This window comes from Cnephaeus nilssonii, assembly GCF_951640355.1.
Source record: "Cnephaeus nilssonii genome assembly, chromosome: 15".
Classification (NCBI taxonomy): Eukaryota; Metazoa; Chordata; class Mammalia; order Chiroptera; family Vespertilionidae; genus Cnephaeus; species Cnephaeus nilssonii.
Window position 1 is genome coordinate 22,356,098 of NC_137086.1, and position 27,326 is coordinate 22,383,423.

The following is a 27,326-nucleotide window of genomic DNA, read 5'->3' on the forward strand; positions in this document are numbered from 1 at the left end:
TTTGTTGGTCATGGGAGAGGCTGGAAAATTTTAATACACTCCTCAGGGTATCTTATGTGTATGGAGATAGCAGCCTATTTGCCAGTGTTAGCCTGAGTTTATTGACTTCCTTTTAAGTCTTGGATCAAGTCCAAATTCCTCTGGCTGACATTTAAGGCCTGCCACAACCGGTCTCTTATCAGATCTTGTACTGCTTGCCAAAACACACCATGCTTGTCTCCTTCAACTCTGTCTCCTCACTGGCCCACAATATAGCACATGCATTCTCTACAGTATGACATCACACGTGTTGTCCACCATCTTGAAATGCTCTTTCCCACCACTTTTGGTTTTTACAAATCACACCCATGCTCTAAGAACCATCTCAAACACTACCTACCCTAGCAAGCCTTCCCTGACTATCCAAGTCCACATTCTTATCTGAATTCTTATGCTTATTATATGTACTATGGAATTAGAACTTCTACAAGGACATCAATGTTGGTTGTTTCACATGGATAAGCTTTCTTTTCAACTAGTTTGGAACATAACTAAACTCTGATAATAGAGACTCCATTATATATGTCTAAAGTGATTCCCACAAGCTGAGCATTGTACTAAGATTCCTTCCTGGGGTACTTGGGCAATGAGACCAGCATAATTTATTTAGCAACATAGGTTCTAGACCGGTATAACCTCACTCATTCCCCAATCTAAGAAAAGTAATCTTATCTTACAGTTGAATCTCACCAAGCCTTTAAAGACTCCTTCCTCCTCCTAGAAGACTTCCTTGATATTCCAACCCCTACAAGCTGGCTCATGTAACATACTCTGGCCTCATGCCAGCATTTAACAAATTCTTACTTATTTACAGTAATTAAATCCATACCTGTCTTGTGTACTCGGTTTTTGAAGTAGGGACAATATTCATCTCTATATTCCTGACTGTGCTTTGCCTTGTACTGTTTGTGAATATGAATTGCCTTGAATTAATTGGGAATGGCTCAATAAAGGTAACCAAGCTACTGATTTATCAAAAAGATGGAACTTGTTACATGCTAAAGGAAAAACCTCCACTGTATTAGAGTTTTACATAATATTATGAAAATGTGTTGAAGACACTTCAAGCCTGTACTCCCTTAAAAGCTGGGCAATGACAACATTGCACGTATCTTCCAACAGCAATAGCCCAATAAGCCAAGAGCTACAAGTGGAGCAAAACAGATAATTTCTGAACTAATTACCATCTCCACGTTAGGTTTGCAGATTTCTATAGTCAAAAGTAGAAAGCACCAGCATTTGGGGATTGAATTCTTGATGTACAATGCATTAAAGGGTTATTTTTATTTCTTACTGCAGTGTAAAGAAAATTTGATCTTGGGCAACTTGCTTAAAGGCTCAGTTTAATATATTGACCACTTCTGACCAACTAGTTTCCATAAGCTCAGCCTGTCAACAAGAAATACCTCATATATCCTCAAGCTTCACTTCTTCTCAAACAGCTTATTCCTTCAAGACTTGACATTTTTTTTTTTATTGATTTTTTTTTCGAGAGAGAGGTGTGATTCTGCCTATGCCCATTGGAGATCGAAGATCAGACCTACAACCTCAATATGTACCCTGACAGGGAATTGATTGACCAGGAATCAAAGCTGCCACCTCTTGGTGCATGGGATGATGCTTCAACCAACTGAGCCTCATGGGCCAGTGTGAGACTTGACATATTTTTAAAAGGACTATGTAATGAAAATGTTTTTCACCTTGTCCATTGGTTTGGGTTAAAATATGCTAACTTAATGTTTCTCTCTGTTTTTAAAAAATACAAACAGGATCTCATTCCGAGATATCATGACCTTAAACATTCCTGAGAAGTCTGAAAGGGAAGCAAACAAATGTCAACAAGCTTGGGTCTAAAATACACCAACTTCATTTCTCTCATCATTCAAATATGCATGAGGCTCAAGGAGACTTTGAATGGGCTAAGTTTGACAATTAAAGAGGGGTCCTAATGCAAATCTCCCTCTCCAATAAAATCTGGAGGGGTTGAAAGAAAAGCAATTTTTAAAAGGGAGTGGAGGGGAATACTGGGAAAACTTTTATTTTGATAAAAAAGAAAAAGAAAGAGTAAAGAAGAAACAAACCAAAAGCAAAACCCAACCCCCAGCAATGCCTGGAAACTTGCTATGTAACTAACCATCCCTGTTCAGACTTGCTTCCCTTAAAGTATTGGCAGGGACCACAAATGATAGCCTTAAAATGCCACATGATCATCTGAATATTTTAACAATCCTTCTTGACTGGATTCATTTCAACGGCAGGGGAGTAACAGCAACCTGCAGCTGTGGCAAAGAACAGAGGGCTCTATTTCGAGTGGAGGAGTTACGATAGAGGGACTTTTCCTTTGGGAGGGGACCAGGCCAAGAGACACGAGGGATGTGGGAAGGGCTAAGGGACAGTGGGAAAATGGAATCAGACCTAAACCCCAGTATTTCTGCCTGGGAAGTGCAGTCTCTTGTGTGAATAAATCTGGTGGTTAGAAAATAAATGCTGTCTTCAGCTGTAAAGCAAAACAGAATCCTAAACCAGAACTTCTGCAGCTGGCCACAGACCCCCCTGGGGAAGAACTAGGATTGCCACACAAAAGCAAGCCCTAGCTTTGTCTCTATAAGCATTTTTTTCCATACACATTTAAATCCACAGGCCCTCAAGGGGCAGACCACTCAGCTTAGTGGGGATCAGTAAGTAAGATGGAAAATGGGGAGAACAGATGAGAGGATGGACAGGGAAGGACATGCAGAAGTGACTGGAAGTCTATGTACTGGGGCAATGAGGAGCTTATGGAGGGAGTATCAGTAACACTGAGGGGGAAGCTGTAGAGGAAAGGAGATGGATCATATAGTTAATAATTCTTGCAAATAAGAACTAACTTGGGGTAACAAATCATTAGGTATAGTACGAAGATTAGGTCTTCAACAAACATTAGCTCCCTCCACCATCTCTTCCCCCGCATCAGCCCTGTTTTATTCAAAAATTTATTTCCCAAGGTTGCTTTCCTTGTAACCTTCGGACCTGTTATTATAGTCCTGAGAGCCTGTTTTTCTCACCAGAATATCAGGCTGTTATTTTCCAAAATGATAAATACTTACTGCATGCCAACAAAGCACTGGTTCTACCCCAGGCACTGAGGCCACTGGGATGGCTGCCCAGACAAGGGAGTGTGAACTCCCTAGGAGAGCGCTAGGGTCATGTGGTCCCTCAATGCAGGTCATCCCAGGTGGATGGGAAAGAATTCTGGGATGACCCCTTCAGTAGCTCAGTCCTATCCTGTGGCTCCAAGCTCCAGTCACAAGCCCTTGAGAATGAGGGTGTAAAGGTAGGGAATACTTCAAAGAGGGGGCTGAATGATCACAGTGCCTGGTACTCTGACCCTTGGCCCTCAAAATACATACTGTGTCCCCAAACCAGCAGCACTGGAATCACCTGGAGCTTGTCAGAAATGCAGGGTCCCAGGCCCCATCCTAGATTGACTGAATGCTAGTCTTCATTTTAGAAGACACCTAGGTGATTCATGTGCATACCACGGTCTGAGAAGCACTGCTCTAAAGAATGCTTAAGTTAACTGCCATTCAAAGCCTTGACATAAAAACACTGGACAGATGGAGGAAATGTGGCCCAATACAAAGAGCCCAACAAGGAGCAAGGAGCTAAGTCCTCAACAAATGCTTGTTGTTGTCAGGTACCTGTGTGAGACGGGCAGTTCCCCTGACCTCTCTGGCTGCCCTTTCCCCTATGCACGGGGATGGGAGTAGACTACAATAACCTTCAAGATTCCTTCACTGCTAAAGTTCTAGGCCTATAGTTCCATTTGACAAGACTCTATTTTGTTGCCTTTGCTACAATTAAGTGGTGGTTTAAATAAACACTTGTAGTATTTAATATGCTCAATAAGTATTTGTTGAATGAAGTGATGTAAGAATCATCTATTCTATTTAAGCATCACCTCAAAAAATGAAAATGGGCCATGAACTTCCAGGACAATCAACCACAACAGATTATCAGATTTAAATGGGTATTTTTAAGAGCAATTGACATAACCAACCTCAGAAATCCACCCATATATGAAACAATAGTATGGCCCTCACACTGGCACATCTGTGGAACTAAAGTTTTAATGGCTACATCTCCTGGGAAGCAGGCTAGAGAAACTGTCAATCCATCTTTCTCCAATGAATCATTGGTCTCAGAAGAAAAATACAAGTGCCCTCTAGCATGACTGCTATTTTACCCAATACTCATCCTTGACCCCCTCCCTCAGGGCGATGAGAGACACAAGAATGCACAAGAAAACATCAGCAGTTCTCAATCTGACTGCATTTTAGAATCTCCTGGAGATTGGGCAACACCCTAAACCAAAAAAAATCAAAGGTCAGACCTGGCATCCGTAGGTTTAAAAACCTCTGGATGTCGGTAAAAATAGACTTATATTAACTTCTCTTCCACATTTTATACTTGACCAATTTTCTATGATAAGCATATACAACACTGACTATCAAGAAATAAAAGGTAAGAAAATAAAAAAAAAGAAAAGATTTAGTAGGACATGTCTTTCTTCCTGTTCATCACATCATCCATTGTATAGTCTGGTAGTCCATTTAGTTCACCACATTTATTAAAATAAAGCACACCCACACTTATTTTTTTTTTCTTTTTATAACTGAAGGAAACACTAGATAACCAAATTGACATCTAAAAAATGTTAAGCCCAATATAATAGTAATTTTCTCAAAGTAAATAAATCTTTTCTCCTCTTAGTCCTGCTTGTCAGGGCTTTTATTATTGTTGTTGTTGTTGTTGTTATTAATCCTCACCTGGGATATTTTTTCCATTGCTTTTATAGAGTGGAAGGGAGGGAGGGAGGAAGGGAAGAGAGAGAGAGAGAGATGTGAGACACATTGATTGGTTGCCTCCTGTATGCATCCTGTAAACCAAGTATGTGCCCTTTGGTGCCTGGGTTGATGCCTAACCACTGAGTACACCAGCCAGGGCTTGACAAGACTTTAAGAAAGTCCTTCCTATTCAGGCAGAGCCTATGATCCAGCTGGGACAGTGGAGCTGGAGCCTGCGAACAGCCAGGGTGGCAGACGGGCCGTGATCTGGGACTGTGCTGCCTCCTCTTCTGGGACACCCACAGCCAGCTTCTCTGGGACAGCGGCTGACCCCTGTTCTCACTGTGTCTGATCTGGATCAGCTTAGTTTTCCTCCAATAGATGGTAAACTGCCTTCACACCATGAGAGAGACAGTAAACTGGATTGAGGAGGGAGGAATGGAGGAAAAAGGGGAAGAAAGGGACTTGCAGGATTAATGAGCTGATTTCTATAAAGACTTTGACATCTTGGAATGAAAAGCGGCCTGTAAGAGCAGAAGCCCAGTCCTCCGCTCAGGCCATGTTGCCAGCTGGCCATTCATCACCCCAAATTCCCCAACAACTCCATGGCTATTGCTTAATCACCTCATATAAATCCCTATTAATCTTGAAAAGTCAAAACAGAAATATATGACAAAAGTCTTTATTTTATGTGCCCCAATTTCAGGGTCAAAATTTTAAAAACTGAATTGGTTATCCAATGGCTCCAATGAACTTACACACACACACTCTTCTTTCGGCATAAAAGGACACATAAATGGCATCCTTGCTAATGTTTTTGTACTTACTGGACTGAATGAACTCAGGCTGATGATCAAATAGAGGGGGGAAAAAAGGTGCTGGTGCTAAAATTTAAACCAGCTATTTTTCCTCAATAACATTAATGTTTCATAGTTTATATCAAAAGATACAGAAAGTCCTTAGGAGGCACAAAGGAACATTGATTCCTCTTTCATGGGTAAACTGTGAGGGACATAAAGGAGCCTCTTCAGCAGAGGAAGCTGGAATACTGTGCACTGTAACGTCTTCCCCGGGAAAGGCAGGTGAGAATGTGAGGACAGGGTTGGCTTTGAGAAGGGCCCACTAGGCCCCAGAGCTCATGTGAGCAAGGAGCTGTAAGTGCAGACAGACACCTCCTGTAGCAACACTCTCAAGAGGACCTCAGGGACAGGGCAGGCGTGTGATAGACTGAGGCTTCATCACTTATATCCTGTTCTATACTTTCTTATGCAGGAACCTCAAGGTTGCTGTGACAATGGTGTGAATAATACAGAAAAACTGATCCATGCCTTTGGAATGCATTGTGTTCTGGCAATGTGTTTTCCTCCCAAACGTTATTTTAGGCCCCGAACACATGCTGGTTAATATGGTAAAAGTGTGTTGGGTAGTAAGAGGAAGGCTGGTGTTAGGAACCATCTACAGACCACCCACAAAGTGTAAAGTTCACACTTGGATAATAAAGTGTTGACTGTACTGGAAACATAATAAGTGGCTTTCCTGGACTCTCAGCAAGGAAGGTGGAAACCCAGTGAATTGCAGTGATTCATGCCTTTGTTTTCTAGGGCTGGAAAATCATGGAGAAAAATCAGAGAAGATGGGTGGGGGTGATGATGATGAAAAGCCTGATTAGAAAACTGCAATGGAATCACAGGGAAGGGTAAAGGAGGCCAGAAGGACTTCTCCAGCTTTGTCATCCATCTTCAGGCACTGCACAACATGAAGGTCCATTCAGATGGCTGGCCTGCTACTCTGTCTCCTTCTTCCTATCCAAACAGAAGGAACTGGCCCATCAAGCCAGTGAATGAAGAACTTCTATGAAACCCATGAAAAGGTAGCAAGCTAAGGGGGCAGAAACTCCTTCCTCAGCGAACTTTAAGAACAGGAGATTCAGTATTGTCTTGGGACAGTCAGGCTGGAAGCAGGGGTTTCAATAGCATGGTTTCTGGAGAGCCCTGACTTCCTAATAACCTAGAAATAATAGCTGGAGGGTCTGGCCTATGAATTGGTAAACACAGAAGAGCACAAATGTAATAAACAGTTCCTTGTTCTGAAAAAAGCATCTGGGGGAAGTTGTCTAGAAGCCACACAGAAGTCAAACGATACTAGGCCCATGGAAGTGGTTTATGGTGTATCAACTCCTATTCTTTTTTAAAATACGCTTTTATTGATTTCAGAGAGAGGAAGAAAGAGGGAGAGAGAGATAGAAACATTGATGATGAGAGAGAATCATTAATCAGCTGCCTCCTGCATGGCCCCTATTGGGGATAAAGCCCGAAACCCGGTCATGTGCCCTTGACTGGAATGGAGTCCGCAGGCCAATGCTCTATCCACTGAGCCAACCCAGCTAGGGCCATCAACTCCTACTCTTTCAATAAAAGAGAGAGAGGAAAAAAATTGGACTATAAATGAGAGGTTAACTATCACTTTATTGGCATTTCAGACACTAAAGAATTTGCCCATCAATATCCCTGTCCAAAGCTGTAGGTGCTTAGAAAAATATGGAGACTCACATCCACACATGGAGAAATCCTTCACTGGCTCCCTTTCACTAAAGGTTTCCTTTAGAATTTTTTAATGTGTGGTTCAAGTATTTCTTCAGCTACCTTTCCTTTCTTTTTTGTTTTTTAAGGATATGTTTTTATTGATTTTAGAGAGAGGAAGGGAGAGGGAGAGAAACATCGATGTGACAGAGAAACATCAACTGGTTACCCCAACTGGGGATTGCACCTACAACCTGGGTATGTGCCCCAACTTGGGAATTGAACCCACAACCTTTTGGTGTATGAGACAATGCTTCAACCAGCTGAGCCACTCTGGCCAGGGCTCTTCAGCTTCATTTTCTGCCACATGTACCTTATGCTTAAACCAGAAGAGTTCTTTACACTCACTCTGCCACTTTATACTGCCATGTCTTTGCCTAAGACATTACCTGAGCCTAGAATGCCCCCCTTCCCCCTGCTCTGGACACTTAGCAAAATTCCTCTCATCTCATGAAGGGTGCAATGCTGGGTCTCCCCTGCCCCTCCTTTGGGCTACTTCTGTACTTCCTACATACATTTATTATCACACTTACCATATGGGATGAAAATTATTTATTTACACATCTTTTCATCTCCTGGATGTAAGCTCCTTGAAGCCAGGACTAGTTCTTCTAAATCTGCATCCCTACCTCTCCTAACACAAAGGTTAGTGTGTAGTCTGTGCTCAACAGTACTTTGTTGGATTACACTGAATTGCAGGCCTCATACTACCCATCACTTGCTTTGTCATATAAGGTGGGAAGCCCAACAAAAGTGAACAAAAGCATATTTTTTAAAAAATTGAAAAAGAGGCCGTTATGTTAGGCAACCAACATATAGACTCTTAATCAAACACAACATACGCAGCATGGGATGTGGTAGCATGTGGTCTTCCACTAGACTGCCTCTGCTGGAACTTACAGAGGACACACCGGGGTCCTCGCAACATCACTGTCCAACATTGATTTGAACACAGTGTTACAGAGAGGATTTCCTATGAAGTAAACGAGATATTCTTTCACTCCGTTTTTCACACAGAAAAATGTGAACATTCTAGAATAAACTAATGGCCAGGAGGAAGAACAAAATGTATCTACTCTTCTTTGCCTTGCTTATTCAAGCTATTCTACTTACTACTTAAAAAGGCAATGCCCATCTCTTCTTATTCACGCCCATCTATCCCCCAGTGTCTGCTCAAGTCTTATATCAATCTCTACTCTCTGAGTTGCTACGGCACCTAAGAGTTTGTACCCCACGATTTCATCAATTACTGCCTTTCATTGTTATACTATCTAACACAGGGTTGGGCACATAGCAGGTATTAATAAAAATAAGCTGATTGGTGGAGAGATAAAAAGCCATATTACATGCCCCCCAGCCACACAGCAGCTTTAGAAAAATTGTCAAGAAAATATTTTTCTTTCTTCACCACAACCCAAAGTTCTAAAAAGATAAATACTCTAATAAGTTTAGAAAACTCATGCCAATGACGTTTAAAACTCCCACAACTAGAAACAGCAATTCTCCAATGTATTCCTAACCCCTGATAACTCCTTGCTCATGAGGGGTTGTAACATACCTCTTGGCCAGCCAGAGTTTGGCTGTGGTACAAACAGCAACATCAGCCAGCTCCTGCTGAAAGTGCGCATTCATTCTGTGTTTGGAGTCTGAGAAGGCTTGTAACAAATGAAAAACCTAAACCAAAAGAGAGAAAAAGCAATGTCTGCTGTGAAAATATATTTTTTCTAAATGCAAGTTCCTCCCTTTTAGGTTTCCTCCAAATATTCCCCTCAAAGAAAACAGACACCTGCAGAATGTGGCTCTGGTCTCTTTGCAAAAAGCTTGTTGGTTTTGGAGGATTTAGCAAGTGGTAAGGAACCCACGTACCTGTGCTTTGGGTTCCATACATGTTTCCAAAGAAAGGTGAGCAGACAATCATTTGATACGAGAGCTTACTAGTTACAAACAACCTATAAGTTGATTTTAGCAAAGAAATGCAAACATCTTTCTCTATGTTAGCAGTCACTCATAAAAAACGTACCTCTTAAAGCCTAAGTCTGAGAATCTAACTGGTTTACATGTCTGGGTTTATCGGAACAGACTTGGCTAAAGAAACAGGCCACAAGGACGCTTGCCTTTGCAAACACTCCACAGCGACGTCTGTAAACTATTCAGATTTTTTAGCAGATCTTTGCTGAGATGTCAGGAGTGGAGGCAGCAAGGCAGACAGACCCCACTTTCTCACTCTTACATGACATTACATATTAGAATTGAGCAGAGAAAGACATATCCTGTTCTCTCTCTAGATGCCTATATTTAGGACAAAGGCCACAGTTCCCGCAGACACATGACACGGGGCACGTGCAAGTGTGCATGCCCACCTATGTGTGTCATGGATTCACGCTCCGATATGACATCAACGAGGCCTTTGTGAGGAGTACAAACCTGCAGAAGAGAAAGAAAGTGGACAAGGGCTTGGATGAGATCCTCTGACCTTGCCCAGTGCCAAGGAGAAAGACGCATGTCAGAGAAATCCTTCAGTCGCCCTTATCTTAATCAAGGAGGAGGTGGGTGAGCAAAGCAAGTGCAGATAAACACATGAAGAACTTTGAAAGGCTATTTTAAAACTCAGTTTGTTTTCTTTCCCTACTGTACCCTTCACCAGAGCTGCAGAGATTCTTTCTCAGCAATAAAATTCAAGTTTTTCTTTTTCTCTCATGTCAACGAGGGGCATAAATTGAGAGTTATATATGGAATGGAGTAGAGAAAAGCAAGGAGCCAAGATAAAAGAGACCTACAGTCATCAGACCCTAAACAAGTAGGACTTGGCAGGTTTTCTGGGGTCAGACATCTGTAATTACCAACAACAAGTATATACTGACCACCTTTTGTTTAGAGAAAAAATAAATTGTGATGAATTTACTGTATGTGCCCTGGACCGTGTGGCTCAGTTGGTTGGGTGTCATTCTATGCACCAAGAGGTTGCTGGTTCGATCCCCGGTAGGGAGCATGCAGGAGGCAGCCAATTGATGTCCCCCCTCTCACATCGACATTTCTCTCTCTCCTCCCTTCCTCTCTCTCTAAAAATCAATAAAAAATCTTTTAAAAAAATTATGTAACCACTATTTTTTTTCTAAACAGAAGTAACTGGACAGGAGAATGCACACATGTCCTAATGGAAACTGAAAATGCTTTCTCTAATAATGGGCCTGTTATTTCAGAAGCAACAGATCGAATATCACTGCTTCACCACACCCCCATGGGGACCCAAACCACCCGTCCTGAAGTCTGGAGAAATGGGTCTGGCTGGGGCTTCTGTTCTTATGTGGTGACTGCCAGAGTGAAAAAAATACCTTCCTCTGCCTGAATCCCACCAGCCTGAAAGACTTGGCAACATCACTGGGCCTCGCTTTACTTTTCTCCACAGCTGCACAGACCCAACCACCAGGGCTTTTCATGGTGTCACAGGATCGTAATTAATCAGCAGACACCAGCAAAATACATGACTGTGGAACTTACTTGTAAAGAAAGCTGTGAGATTTTCAAATGCCTCTCATTTAGAAGCAATCGCTTCAAAAATAACTCCTGATGGATGTTTAAACTTAGTCCTATATTTGCTCACCTTACTTGGCAAAAACAAGGCTGTTTTTGAAACGCTTGGTAGCTCTAGTTTATGAAAATCAGCCTAGCAGGTCCATCAATTCTGTCACCTTGGGTACACACCACACAACAATTGTGATCTTGGTCATTCACCAGGAACGAAGAACTCGGAGTGTGGTCGAGCCCAGGCTTGGGATAATTTGGAAACTGCCTATAATACAGGGCTGCCCTGCACCAAACGTGGAGAACCCCAAGCTGCCGGAACTGAGACTGATGACTAACTGAACGCACATGAGAGCTGCGAGCAGTCGAGCAGTCGAGTAGTCACTTTCCGTGTCCCCAATTTGCAATGGGACTCAAACATTCCGGCCACAGATATTTATTAAAGAGCTATCACCACTATGGACTGTCCTGGGAGTCACAGCAGAGAATAGAGTCCCTGCTCCCCTACAGCTCACATTCTAGTCCTGGATAAACGGAGAATCAACAGCTTCCTGACTCTGCCTGGCGGGGAGATACAGCCGCCGCCACTTCCTCTGCTTCCTGACCTCAGCCTGTACCAAGTCCAGGCACAGCGGGAGTTCAACAACCATTTGCTGAACTGATTTCAGTATCTGGTGCCTCTTCCGATACTAACTCTGCCTTTAGGACACAAGCTCATGGGTTTGGAGCTGCAGTATGTGCCACCCCACCCCACCCCCGCCTTCGTGGGAGTGGAGACACTGAGCTGAGTAACTGGCACTCCAGTGGATTTCTGATCTAGTGGGGAAGGCAGGAGGCTAGATTAGTGGTAAGAATGCAGCCCTAGGGGGGAAAAATGGGCGCAACACACACTTTGGAGCCAGGTGGACACGGGCGTCAACCTAGTTACTATCCGGGCTTTGGGCAACTCACAGAAACAGGTTAACATCGATAATAACATCTATATTATAGGATTATAGAGGGATTTAAAAGAATATATAGTATTTGGCACACACTAGGCACCTGAAAAAAAAAAGTTACTTCTCTTCCTTTTTCTGTCTGCTCCCTTCTTCCCAGCCCCCATTCCTGAAATAAACAGTAAGAGAAGGCTTTGTAGAAAGTGACATTCATATTTGGCCTTGAAAAAAATCTTGCCAGAATTGGGAGAATAATGTACAAACAGAGAAATGTGAATTATAAAAACATTTTTTAAGGGTCTTAAAATATTGGTATTCCCAACAAAAAGAGTAAGCCTTACTATAAACTATGGACTTTAGTTAATGAAAATGTATTAATTGTAACAAACTTGCCCTCTAATGCAAAATATTAATAGTAGGAGAAAACTTGGGAGAGGGGACTGGGAGGACCTGCTCAGTTTTTCTGTAAACCTAAAATTGTTCTAAAAAGAGCTATTAGTTAAAAATACTGGGACTGCTCAGGGGACAGCATGTAGCTGTGCGTGACGAAAGCACAGCCAGGGTGTGTGTGGAGGGTGGGAGGAGACAGAGCTGGAGACAGATCTTAAATGCAACATCAAGGAATGTGTGTTCTGTTCTTAGTAGCTTTTAAGTGATCAGATCTGTAACTTGGGGGGCAAAAGGCCAGGGCGGTGTAGAGGCTGGATTAATGGGCAACATGACCAACACTACTGCCATAGTCCAGTCAGAAGGTGGTGAGGGGTGAAACCAGAGGCTGAAAACCAAGAGCTTTTGGACAAAAAATGGCTGCAGATGTTTTATTTGATCTGCACGATATTTTTAAACTATCTTTTATGAACTGGGAGATTTCACATCAAAATCATCCCGATTTCCAATTTCTTTTGAAAAATCAAAACATCTGCCATCTTGGGGCCACACTCCCACAGAGCCATTGGGCCTGGGCTGAGGAGCAGCAGCTGGCCCCTTTGACAAGAAATGCATGCTCAGGGTCCCCACTGTCCCCACTACTGACCAGTACCCAGGTCGCTTGGGTGGAGTGTCAAGGTCGTTTATCACTTATCTCATGCTCTCCTCCCACCCCACTTATGTAGAATCAAGAGGAAATGCAATATTTACTGAACCCAAATCTCCACCCAAAGTTTGAAGACAAAAGATGTATCAAGAGGGCTGCATGTTTATATCCACCCGCCTTGTTCACTTACTTGCCTGAAACAGACAGGACTGAATTTGTGACACCCCAATCTAAACAATAGCAGCAGTGGAACGAAGAGAAAAGGATACATTTGAGAGACTTTGGAGGCTAAAGAGGCAGGACTTGGCAACTGCTCTAGACATCGAGTTGAGAGTCAAGAAAGAGACTCTTAACTCAGGCAGCTGGTGCTGGAGGCCCACCCTTGAAGACAGGGATCACAAGAGCACATGTAGCCGTTTGGGGAATGAGGAAGGGGGTTTAATGAGTTTGGTTAGGAATGTCCAGTGATAACTGCTCTAAGGAAGGCAGTACATTGTACAAACCAGGAAGTCTTCTGAGAGGGGAGAGGCGCTCTATTAATACTAGGTGTACTGGTTAATAATGTGGATTTTTTTTCAATAGATGGAGTTACACATATGTTGATATATATGCGATTTCATATGTATGCTATTTTGTTGTATTGACAACAAGCTTCAAAACTTCATATGTCGAATTTGCTGAAGGTGTTAACATCATAGATATTTTTACACTTAAAAATGTCGAATTTCGTGCCAAAAAATGAGCATTTGTGGGGGGGTTATAATTCATTATTTTGAAGAAAAATGCTGCTGAATACTTCGGGAAGCTTATGGTGAACATGCTCCATCTCAAGATACTTGTGAACGCTGGTTTAAATGCTTTAAAAGTGATAATTTCGATGTGAAAGACAAAGAAAGTCCAGGTCAACCGAAAAAGTTTGAAGCCCAACAATTACAAGCATGATTGGATGAAGATGCGTGTCAAACTCAAAAACAACTTGCAGAAAGATTAAACGTTGCTCAGCAAACAATTTCCGATTGTTTACAAGCAATGGGAAAGATTTTAAAGGAAGGAAAATGGGTGCCACATCAAATGGAAAACCGAAAAGTCATCAGTAAAATGTTGCTTCAACGGCACGAAAGAAAGTCTTTTTTGCATCCAATTGTGACTGGCGATGAAAAGTGGATTTATTTTGAGAATCCCAAATGCACCAAATCATGGGTTGATCCAGGTAAACCATCAACATGGACTGCAAGGCCAAATCACTTCGGAAAGAAGACAATGCTCTGCGTTTGGTGGCACCAGGAAGGTGTGGTATTATGAGCTTCTAAAACCAGGTGAAACTGTTAATACTGATCCCTACTGACAACAAATAATCAATTCTAATCACGCTTTGATCGTGAAACGACCAGAATGTGCCAAAGACATGGCAAAGTAATTTTGCTTCATGATGACGCACCACCACACACTTCAAAACCAGTTAAAGACACGTTAAAAGATCTTGCCTGGCAAGTATTAACCCAACTGCCGTATTCACCAGACCTTGCTCCTTCAGATTACCACTTGTTCCGATCGACGGCACACGCACTTTCTGAGCAGCACTTCAAAATGTACGAAGAAGTGGGAAATTGGGTCTCTGAATGGTTTGCCTCAAAACAAGGGAAGTTCTACTGGGACGGTATCCACAAATTACCTGAAAGATGGGGAAATGTGCAGCTAGCGATGGACACAACTTTGAATAAAGCACTTTTGATGATTCTCTTGAAATGATCGTGTTTTCTTTCATTACAAAATTCGCCATTAATAACCGGTACACCTACTAATCACACTGGGACAAGCAGGGCAGCTGTTTACCTCTAGCTATGGGAGGCCCTTTAGAAAAGCTGAGTGGATTTGGAGGCGTCTTCGACAAAAGAAACAGGAGAAAGTGGTGTTGATTTAAGACAGTTGTGATTCAGTCAGAAAGAGACTAAAAGCACACAGCAAGCAACTGAGTGCGGACCAAACAGCATCACCAGGGCTATCACAGGCTGGGACCATCACAGGCTGGGACCATCACAGGCTGGGACCATCACAGGCTGGGGACCATCACAGGCTGGGACCATCACAGGCTGGGACCATCACAGGCTGGGACCATCACAGGCTGGGACTATCAGGCTGGGACCATCACAGGCTGGGACCATCACAGGCTGGGGACCATCACAGGCTGGGACCATCACAGGCTGGGACCATCACAGGCTGGGACCATCACAGGCTGGGGATTATCACAGGCTGGGCTCATCACAGGCTGGGACCATCACAGGCTGGGACCATCACAGGCTGGGACCATCACAGGCTGGGACTACCACAGACTGGGACCATCACAGGCTGGGACCACCACAGGCTGGGGACCATCACAGGCTGGGACCACCACAGGCTGGGACCATCACAGGCTGGGACCATCACAGGCTGGGACTATCACAGGCTGGGACCATCACAGGCTGGGACTATCAGGCTGGGACCATCACAGGCTGGGACCATCACAGGCTGGGACCATCACAGGCTGGGGACCATCACAGGCTGGGACCATCACAGGCTGGGACCATCACAGGCTGGGGACCATCACAGGCTGGGACCATCACAGGCTGGGGACCATCACAGGCTGGGACCATCACAGGCTGGGGACCATTACAGGCTGGGACCACCACAGGCTGGGACCATCACAGGCTGGGACCATCACAGGCTGGGACTATCAGGCTGGGACCATCACAGGCTGGGACCACCACAGGCTCGGGACCATCACAGGCTGGGACCACCACAGGCTCGGGACCATCACAGGCTGGGACCATCACAGGCTGGAACCATCACAGGCTAGGACCACCACAGGCTGGGACTACCACAGGCTGGGACCATCACAGGCTGGGACTATCACAGGCTGGGACCATCACAGGCTGGGACTACCACAGGCTGGGACCATCACAGGCTGGGAATACCACAGGCTGGGACCATCACAGGCTGGGACCATCACAGGCTGGGACTACCACAGGATGGGACTACCACAGGCTGGGAATACCACAGGCTCGGGACCATCACAGGCTCGGGACTATCAGGCTGGGACCATCACAGGCTCGGGACTATCAGGCTGGGACTGCCGAGAGATGAGGCGATCGTCCCTGCCCTGACAAGGAAGGGTCTAAATTTCTGGCCCCTGAGATGCATGTCTAAATGAAACTCTGGGAGGATCTAAGAAAAGTCTGGAGAACCTGGAAGCAGTTACGCTGTGCCCACCCCCATTCCCACTCTAAACACAGGGAGACTCAGGGGAGTTTCCAACCATCTGTGTAAAACATGGGGTCCGTTTTGGCAGCTTTGAATCTTAAAAGTGACTCCACAGAGCAAATGTAATGCTCTTTGAATAAATACCACAGGTCTAAGAAGAGTCATGAGGCAGATCCTGAAAAAACTTGCACTGCACCAGTAAAATATGTCTGGTTTATGCTGCTGGACTAAAATAGTGACTTGTGTTAGACAAGATCAAGATGATAGATGGCTGTTTGGGAATGCGACGCTGAGATGGGTTTTCCTCTTCACCAAGCATGGCTTCCAGGCAGTTTTCCCCCTTATAAAATCAACAGCAGGTGAGCGCCAGGAACCAGCAGGCTCCAGCAATAACAGGACCGGGGTAGGCAGGTCAGGAAAAAGGACAACCCCAATGAGAAAAAAGACGCTCATTTCAGAGGTCAGATACAAGTGGGTTAATGTTATCGTAATCACTGACAATCCCAAACTCTGAAGAGCAACAGACCTATCCACGTTTGCAACTGTATTTTCTTAAAAACAAATTCTATTCTTCTTTTGCAGCATGCAGACTGGGGACGAACACTTTTGTCCCTATCACATTCAGCCAAGTATAAAATTTCTGCATCTGCTATTTTGCCTAGCTCTTCTCACCCCCCCCTCCCTACCCCGTTGTTCCAACCCCCACAACTAAGTCAGAGCCACATTTTTCCGAGCTCAGTGTTTACACAGGATTTTATTTCGGCTGGTAAAACATCTGTATTTTTTCAGGGACTTAAATAAATGATCTATGCCGGGAATGTACAGTATAGGGTGATGTCAGGCCCCCTTTTTTTCTCGACTCACTGGGCAGAACAGGCAAACATTGTTTCAGCCTGTCGCTGGGAATGTGAATATTTATCCTGTCGACTTAATTCATACAAACAGAACTAAAGGCAGGCAGGCAGAAGTATTTTATGGCTTTAAGTCAGACTGAAGGGGGGCAGTGGTGTGAGTAGGGGGATGACTGAGGGAGGAATCTAAACTTTCTAATTCACAGAAACATGCCTAATCATATAACTGTCGGGAAATGGATACAGCAAAAATCATTTAAAAGGCAGGCTGTGTGTGTGTGTGTGTGTGTGTGTGTGTGTGTGTGTGTGTGTGTGTAGGTGGGAAAGCAAGAGAGAGAAGTTTTCTAACTTATTTGTCATTTCTAATTATTAAAATGTGGGTTAGAGTTTAATTGTTCTCGGCTTCAGGCATATCAATCTTATCTCCAACGGGACCACAGGCTTCTCAGAAGCACCCCTTTTCTCTTACTTCCACAGTGCAGGGCATGGTGCTTGTTGGGTATATGTACCGGCCTAGGTCATCTGTACAGAGAGCTCAACATAATCTTTGTATTAACAGCCCCACTGTTTCCAGCCTGGGAGGGTCAGTGTGGACTGGGGGCATGACCCTGGGACACTTAAGTTACTCAACCTGGTCATCCCTACAAGAAAGGGCTCAGTGGGCCTGTGCCACCCACAGGAACCCACCAATCTGACCCCACGCTGGAGTGCAGGCCAGGAAGCATTTCAAGTGGTTACTCCCCAGACCTCAACCTGTTCATCAGATGAGAACACATCCTTAGAAAGGTCTGGGTAAGTTCCCAAAAGGTGACACTTTGCTGTGCTGGGAAAAGGTCACTAACTACAAAGTGTAATTACTTCCTAGCTGACTCTGGTTTGGGGAAAAGAAGCACAGGAAATAGGCCACGAATATCTTTAAGGACTAAAATCTACAAAGACACAAAGTCTGTAGGAGCCTGGAAATTTACTTTGTTGTCTCAAATGCGTTCCCTCCTTTCTATTAACACCCCCACAGTTCTAGTTCAGGAACCCAAAGACCTTACACCTCTCTGATGGAAACAAGTTAACTGACTGGTCTTTGCCTCTAAAACCTATTTTGCAGATGGCTGCAGAGAAATCTTAAAACCAAACCCCAATCATATTACTCCAAAATTCAAAATCCTTCAATAATTTCCAACCTCCTATAGAATTTGCTGGGCACTAAAGGCTCAACTCACCTTTCTACTAGTAGTTTTACTCCCTACCTACTTCCTCCCTTCATGTATCTATTCTGTGGCCACTGGGGCAGACAACTTCCCATTCTGGACAACTTACAAATGCTTTTCTGTGCAGGATGTTCCTTCCATTTCTCCTCCATCCTCTCCAACTCTGCCTACTGACATTTCATTTCCGCTGTAAGGCCCACCATAAAACCTTCCTCAGCTTTCTTCAGTTGCCCCCACCCCCAACCCTAAGAGTTACTTTTTTTTCCTATTCAGCTTCAATTACATATACTAATATATGTATATGATAATCCTGTCATCATGGCTATCAATCTACAATTTCCCTGTATAGCTCTTTGAAGGAAAGGACTGTGTCCTAGTTTTCATAGCCCCTGGACCCCAAGGACAAGTAGCTTTGTCTGTCAGACATATGGGCTCAATAAAGAGAGCATTTATTGACTTCTAATTCTACCATGCCACCTTGCCAGTAGTGGTAGAAGCAGAACCTGTATTCACACCAGCAGCTGTGGTACTAAACCTCTCTAAACTCTCTCCACACAAAAGGGTTGGGGGAAATACATAGTATTAAAAAGAGAGCATTATGCTAAGTGGAATAAGTCAGTCAGAGAAAGATAAATATCACATGATCTCACTCATTTGTGGATTATAATGAACAACATAAACTGATGAACAAAAACAACCAGAGATAGAGAAGCATCGATCAGATGCTCAAGCCTCAGAGGGAAGGTAGGGGAGGGTGGGGGTAAGGGGGAGAGATCAACCAAAGGACTTGTATGCATGCATATAAGCATAAGCGATGGACGCAGACAACAGGGGGTGAGGGTGAGGGCAGGACTGGGGGTGGGTGGGGGGACAATGGGGGAATAAGGACACATTTATAATACCTTAATCAATAAAGAAAAAATATATATATTAAAAAATAAAGTCTTTTAAAACAAACAAACAAAAAAAAAAAATAAGAGTTTGAGTATATGCTTCGTCTGAATCATCTCTGGCCCAGTGCTCCAAATTTTACAATTCAATTAGGAATCTGGCACCCAGAAGAGGCATCAAGGGCCCTGAGCTGTTGGGTTTAGAAAGTTATGTCAAAAGTAGTCAATCTTAACCTTACATATAAACAAAGACTTGCATTTAAAGAATTAACAATTTACAAAACACTGATTTAATACCTGTTCTAACTAAAGAGTTCCTAACTTTAGAACAGTGGTCGCCAACCAGAGGTCCGTGGACCACCATCGGTCCATGAGGTCCAAAAGGTTGGCGACCACTGCTTTAGAACACAGATACATTTCTGAAAAGCTACGTATAAAAAATTTTAAATTACAAACTATTTAGTTATAGAATAAATCCCAGTTTAAATTCTTTAGGGGAAGCTTTATTATCTATGATAATTCATCTTTTCTACATATCTGGAGCTTTACCTATTGAGTTTCCTTAAAGATAATATTTAGATCAATAAGAAATTCTTTAATGTAGCAAACCTTACTAATGAAAAATAATAGATAATTTGTTCAGTCAAGATAGTTAACTTTAAAGTAATACAGAAGGAAAGAAATTGACTGTAGTATGAATGAAACAAAATTAGTCAAGAATCAACAATTACTGCAGCTGAGTGATAGTTAAGATACATGGGACTCATTACATTATTCCGTCTACATTTGTGTAAATTTAAATTTTTCTATATAAAAGTTTTAAGAAAGATTTAGAGAAGGAGAGGAGGGAAAGAGGAAAGAATGCAGCTATAGGACATAGAGATGAAATCAATATTAAAAAGTTTATGATCTAGTGCAGGGAATAAGATATGTACATAAATAACTAAAATTCAAGGTAGAAAACAGTAAGTGCTATAAAGAGAGATAAAGAATAGAGGGGCCAGAAATAAACTTGCTAGAAATACATAAGGTGATAAAAGTGATATTTAAATAGTAGTTAAAAGATTGATTTATTAAATAAATGGTATTAAAACAACCAACTAGTTCTTTGGGAAATAATATGGTTAGATCCCTACCCAAAGTCTTGCATTGAAATAAATTCCAGATGGAGAAAATAATCAAATGTAAAAAACAAAACAAAAAAAAAACCCACTATAAAAATGCTAGAAGAAAACAGGAAAATGTTTTATAATCTTCAGGTTAAAAATGGGCTTTTTATAAGTCTGTCAACATAAAAACTGAAAACTTTTGTATAGTAAAAACTAAAAGGAATATTCAAAAGTAAAAGGAAAAAGGGGTAAAATATTTGCTAATTCCCCTAAGGAACAAAGCTCTTGCAAATTAATAACAAAAATGAAAGTAATTGAATAAAATATGGCAGGGAGTTACAAACTTTCGCCATTCATAGCACCCTTAGCACCTCAATAATCTTTTCATGGTGCCTCTAGGCCAAAAGAAATACCTAATAGTTCCATTTATTAAGTAGTTAGGTCCAAACAACCTAATAAGTATTTATACCCTAACAACTTAGGAACTGTTTGAAAAAATAATACACATAAGTTGAAAGAAAAAATATTTTGATTTCATTCCTTAATAACCACAAATACTTACTAATGGGGTATGTGTGCCTGTTGGCTACTCATAACTTCCCAAGCCTTGGGATTGTTGGACTCCACCCTCATTCCTGTTCCATATTGATTTTCTCATGGTACTTGCTTTTTATAGCGGCAACTATCAAATACTCAACTTTGCAAAGATATATAGCATCTCCGAAAGGAATGCAGTGCAAGCTAATGTTGATAAGTGTAAATTGCTTCAAGCTAGTAGTTCTCATAATATTTCACAGATGGTAAACATCATTGTGTTTCTCTCCCAAATTTAAAATATCCCACAGAGCTTTGGCACACACTTTGGGAACTGCAAATATTTAGCAAAGAATATAAACAAGCAATTCACAGATGAAATACAAATATAGCCAATAAACATATGAAGACATGTTTAACTTCATTCATGTTTAAGGAAGGGCAATTAAAACAATAATTTAAAAACAACAACATTAATTTGTACAGAATTTTTCTTAAAAATTAGTAGGTAGAACCCCCATCTAATAACTAGGTAAGAAAACAATACTCTCATTCATCATTGGTGGGAACATAAATTGTCACCTTTTTTTTGGGGGGTGAGGGGATAACCAGCAAGGCCATCTTGTTGCACATACAGAATTTTTCCCCCCTATACAGTGGTCTCCCTTGGAGCTAGACAAAGCAGCAACTTGGAAGTCATGCACTTCCTTCAGTGTAATACCCACTTCTAGGAATTTGTCTCACAGAAAGGGGTATGGGCAAAGATAATAGATGCCCAAGGATGATCTTCAGTAGCACTGACTCTAACAGGAAAATTCAGAAACAACCAATACAGGACCAATAGAAAAAATAATGGGATATTTCTACAAGTATCACATCACAGAAAGCCAAGCTGTACAGCTATTAACAAGAATGTTGTAGGTTTATATAGACTAACATGGAAATATCTCTAAGACACCCTGATAATTAAAAAAGCAAGCTGCAAAAATAGTACAATCCCATTTTTTTTGGTACCAAATTATTAACAGTAAGGGTGGGATTTTTTTACTTGGTGATTTTTTGGGGGGAATGGGCTCCCGTTGGTCAAATTTGAGATAATTTTATTATTTTTAATTTATATTTATTTTTGATTAATTAACTAATTTTAAATTTTAATTAATGTTTAGGGGTGAAATTTTGTTGCATTTTTCTATAATTTAGAAAGTTTTACAGTAAAAAAGCATACTTTTTAAAAAATATTTTTTGAGAAATAATTATAATCTCATAACAAGTTGCAAAACTAGTAGCATTGTACTTTTCAATCATCTTTTCCCAGTTGTGACTTCTTATGTAATTGCAGTACTATATCAAAACCAGAAAATTGACATAGGCACATTACTATTAACTAGGCTACCTAACGTATTCAATTTTGCCATTTTTTTACATGTATTCATTTGTGTGTGTGTGTGTGTGTGTGTGTGTGTGTGTGTGTGTGTGTGAGCAATTTTATCCCATGCATGGATTTGTGCAACCTCCATGACAATCGAGCATACAGACTGTCTTATCACCACAAAGGAAGAATGCATTATTTTTGGAATCAGAAACAATAGAAGTTAAGTAATGTTCTTTTTATCATGTATTCCCTAACTCCATACTCAGTATTAAAATTCACATACAAATTATTGGGACAGGTGGCTATATGGTATTTTTCACTAAGAGATAGAAATCAAAGAAAAGGAACGTTTCAACGCCCCCAAGAGGAAGTTAGGACTTCTAAGGCTTCTCCTAGTCTCTTCCTTTGACTTTTCAGATTTGTACCCAATGAGGTTTGGAGAGCGTGTCAGAGGAGAGGCCCACTGAGGGTAAGAAGGCTGGCCACAGGGGTAGCGGGTAGCAGCATTTTTTGAGAACTGCAGGAAAATCATTAGTGTTGTCTCTTCAGCAAGCAAAGCCAAAGGAAATGCAAAGTTAATATGTTAATTTGTGTTTTCCAGATTTTAGAGTTGCCATAAAATCTGCTTTATAGGAGAGTTTGACCAACAGAAAACTGTTTGGCCTTCAGGCCAGTAACCCAAATTACTTGGAGCTGCCCAGTGAGGGGTTTGGGGAAAAGGGCCTGCAAACCTGGGCCTGGGTTGCAGCCAGCCTCGGAGTCAGCGGCTGACAGCACATTGTGGCAACAGAGTCCTCTTTCTGAAAAACGAACATGGAAATTTTTTTGACTCTGGGTTGCAGCTTATTTCAAAGGTCATCAAAGTAAACAAAAGGAAAAGACTGAAACTTTATAAGTCAAAAAGTGACAACTGTTTATAAAGCAACAGTTTGTATTTTCTCATGGAGGAAGGAAAAAAAGATTCCTCTAAGCTCCAGGAAGGAGATTTGGGTGGGTTCCCCTCCCCCCTCTCCCTTCCTCCATTTGTTTGTTCATTTGCCATTCAGCACCTCCAGCAGTGAGGTCCAGGAACATCTGTTGCATCCATTTTATGTGGAATTATAGAAGTCTACTGGATGGTTGGGATTTGTGAAATAAACCGTGTCTTAAGAAGCAAAAGCCTCTATAGCCCTTATTGATAACTGCCTTCTGCAGTGCTGCTGAGGACGTGGGATGCCCGAAGTCATACAGGCAGGCTGCACACAGTAAGGTCTCTCTGAATCTGGAGACCAGTTTCCTACTAGGGCAACTTTGTTCAGAGAAGGGTGATTTCGTGAGGTCTGACTGAAACAAAAGGTCGTGAAACCAACCCTTATGAAGTTTCCTCTGATCCCTGGGGAGTGATCAAAACACCTTTTTCACTTAGGAATTTTCTTTGTTGAGCTGACAAACTCTGGACAATCATCATGGGTAAACTTCTAACTGGATTTCATATCTGTTATCAGATATATTTCAAAATAATGAAACTAGATGGCATTAAAATGATAATCAAGCCCTAGCCAGTTTGGCTCAGTGGATAGATCATCGGCCTTCAGATTGAAGGGTCTCAGGTTTGATTCTGGTCATGGGCACTGTATCTCGTTTGCAGGCTCAATCCCCAGCCCTAGTTGGGATGTGTGCAGGAGGCAACAAATCAATGTCTCTCTCTCTCTGTGTCTCTCCCCTTCCTTCCACTCTCTCTAGAAAATCAATGGAAAAATATCCTCGGGTGAAGATTAACACAACAAAAATCTAAAAGGTACTTTTTACATGGGATGATGTGTTCATTAATCATGTGCTTCCCAGTCTGTTATAAAGACTGCATATTATTTCTATCCAGTAAGGCCCAGTTCATCGGCTCCCTCTGTGAAGTTCTCCTCGACAATTCTAGGTTGTGGAAATCTCTCCATCCTCTCATCCCTTAGTATTTATTATCTGAACCACTCATTTGGCACCTAAGATATGTTGCCTTGATTGCTATTTATCTTTTTATGTAAACCATGTTGTTTTATCTCCTACAGAGCCTTACAGGAATGCAAACGTTTGTTGACTTGATTTTAAATTTAAGTCAATTACCATGTGGGCTGAGATAAACAGTACTTTCAAGGCAATAGTTAACTCAATATAGTGAAAGTAAACACCAAGACTGCTTGCAAATGGGTTGGCTTACAAAGATGACCAATGAAGAAGGCAAGTTCTTGAGATTGGAATATGTTTGTGGTGTGGGCCGACAGCATGCTTTTCCTAGCCTACTAACATGCCGTCATGTTATCTACATGGGTTCATCCGCCTCCAAGCTCATCTTGAGGAAACTCATAGTCTTCCCTCTAAACCTACTTCAGTTCAAAGACTGGCGCCTTTACAAAACCTCAGGAACTGTTATGCTTACTTGTTGAATAAATAGCTGAATGAAACAATGACTCCAAGTAACCATCCAAAATCCATTTTGGCCTATCCCCTTTCACCATATTGCTGGAAGGCAATGAGGATTCATTTTAGGAAAATTCTAAGAGAACAAGCCCTCCCAGCCAAATATTGGGATTGACTACAATGGGACAACAGGTTATACCCACTTGATTCATACTGAGAAACATTAGTCTTTAGACAAGTGGTTCTAAAAACTGGGATGATTTTACCCCAGGAGACATTTGGCATTGTCTAGAAACATTTTTGGTTGTCTCAACTAAAAGGGGGTGCTACTGGCATCTAGTGAGTAGAGGGCAGGGATGTTGTTAAACATCCTACAATGCCCAGGGCAACCCCTCAACGAAGAATTATCCAGCCCCAAATGTCAATAGTGCCAAGGTGCAGAAACCCTGGCTTACTGTAAGAGCCCAGGCTTTGTAGTCAAGACCTAGCTGGTGACCTTGGGAAAATTATTTTCATTTCCTCATCTATAAAATGAAGATAACAATATAATTCATCTCATGAGATTATTGTTAAGTCTAAAAGATAACTGATGTGAAAAGTACCTGGTAATTACTCTCTAAAGATTGGTCATCCTTATTAATGGATGCCTCATGTGTCATTTTAAATTTTCAGTGCTCTTTAGGCATCTCTCTGTGTTGGTGTAGAAAGGAGACTCACCTCACTGCCTCCATTCATCTGGGGTATCTATGTTTTCCTGTCTATGTTTATTTAGTTCTCAGTTATTTAGTCGCTTTCTTACTTCTCAGTGGCACCTGCTTATGATGTCCTTTGTTTGGCACTTGTTTTTGCTTGGCCACTGCACTTCTGCCTGTTGCAGTAATGTTCCTTAGCTATACTTTTTTTAATGGTCTCTGATGATTTTTCCCAGAAACAGTACTTTCTGACTAATCATCTTACTATAGTTCATAACAATGACCAAGGGTATGGCAAGGATAAATTAATGATTATCCCTCAGGTGCTTTGAGTAGTGTAAGCACAGTCCTCGTTATCAAGTTTGCCCTTTTTGTCATAAGCTACATTTTCTGCACATGTGGTTTACATTGAAGAGTAAGTTGTGCCATTCAGTGTCTCAGAAAAACAATCTGGTAACCCTTAAAAATATCAGCTGTCAGCTATGACCTCAAAAGGTTTATCGTTGATACTCTTTCCAACAGAGCATGCTCCGTTAATTCACAAATCCAGAGGTAGGATTTCCAGCTCCGTTTCCTGCCTCAGAGAGGCAACCATGTCAAAATAAGCTAAGTAAATGCATTCTTATTTTTCTAAAATTTCCTGAATGACCCAAATCAGGTAACACTTTAACAAGTACTTTAGCTTCCACCATGGCATGTGTTGGGTTAATCTGGACAGTTGGCTTGCATTTTAGTCAAAGGAAGCAAAGCATTCTTCCTGTGTATATTAGTCTCATAAAATGGATATTTGGATATTTCATATAGCAAAGCCTATGGACTTACATTGTAGTCTTCTCTGAAAGGTATATAAATGTATTTAAAATTCCATAGGTTCTTGATTTTAAAAAAAAGCAATATAGTAGTTAGTCCCAATCTTCTTGAAATTAGTGGTGAACTCTTTGTAGAATGAATCATGTCTCCATAACAGATAGAATCTTAGCTATCAAGAAAATAGAATTTACTCAGAAACCTTTGAAGTGGCTAACTTTCTGAAGAAAGTGGAGTTTTACTTAGGAAAAAGTCACAGATAAAGAGACTAGGGTGAATCTGAAGTTGCATACATACAATTGGTAGTTAACCCTCTATAACCACCTGGGTCTTCTTATTTCTCACACCTCCAAACAATTTCAGTGAACAATAAAGGATATTCAATTGTTTCAATAGGATTAGAGTATGAAGGTGGGTGAAGAGGGGAGGTATCCACAACATAATAGCAGAATGCAACGAGAAAATATTAACTTTATGCGTAATACGTCTTAATACTGGAGGAAAATGAGGCCAAGACACAAACCATTAAGATTCCCAATGAAGTTAATAACTAAAACAAGAAATTAGGATTCTCTATATTTCTATGGAAAAAATACCATAGTTTCTCAAAATATAAAAAATAATATTACTGTATGATCCCACAATTCCACTTCTGGGTATATAGTCAAAAGAATTGAAAGGAGGGTCTCAAAAAGACATGTGTACATCTATTTCATAGCAACTTTATTTACAATAGCCAAAAGATGGAAGCAACCCAAGTGTTCACTGACAGATAAACGAGTACACAAATGTGGCATATTACATACAATGGAATATTACTCAGATATAAAAAGGATGTTGTGACACAGGCTACAACATGGATGACCCTTAAAGACATTATGGAAAGAGAAATAAACAGTAACAAAAACCAAATATTGTATAATTTCACTTATATGAGTGAGGTCAAGGACACTCAAACTCATAGAAACAGAAATGGTTGTTGCCAGGAGTTGGGGAAAAGGAGAAATAGGGAGTTACTGTTTAATGGGTATATACTAGTAAGTTTCAATTTTGCGAGATAAAAAAAATTTTGGAGATTGGTTGCACAACGATGTGAATATAGGAGTGGGCAAAATAAGGTTTACAGTTATGAGTACAGAGTTTATACTTGTATTATTTATTAATTATTATATTATTTATTTGTATTACAACCATAAACCTCCTTTTGCCCTCCCCTGTACTTAATGCTACTGAACATTTAAAAATGGTTAAAATGGTAAACTTTATGTGCATTTTATCACAATTAAAATTTTAAAAGTTTTTAAAAG

General features: G+C 41.4%; 1 protein-coding gene across 2 annotated transcripts in view; it reads right to left on the reverse strand.

Annotated features, from left to right (window-relative positions):
* The window catches only part of THADA (THADA armadillo repeat containing), a 295,937-nt gene that overhangs the window by 81,187 nt on the left and 187,424 nt on the right, over positions 1 to 27,326 (reverse strand). For both annotated transcript variants that reach the window (XM_079792262.1, XM_079792261.1), the window contains exon 30: positions 9,003 to 9,118. In XM_079792262.1, coding sequence (XP_079648388.1) covers positions 9,003 to 9,118 — 116 coding nt within the window. The remainder of the gene's footprint in view (positions 1 to 9,002; positions 9,119 to 27,326) is intronic.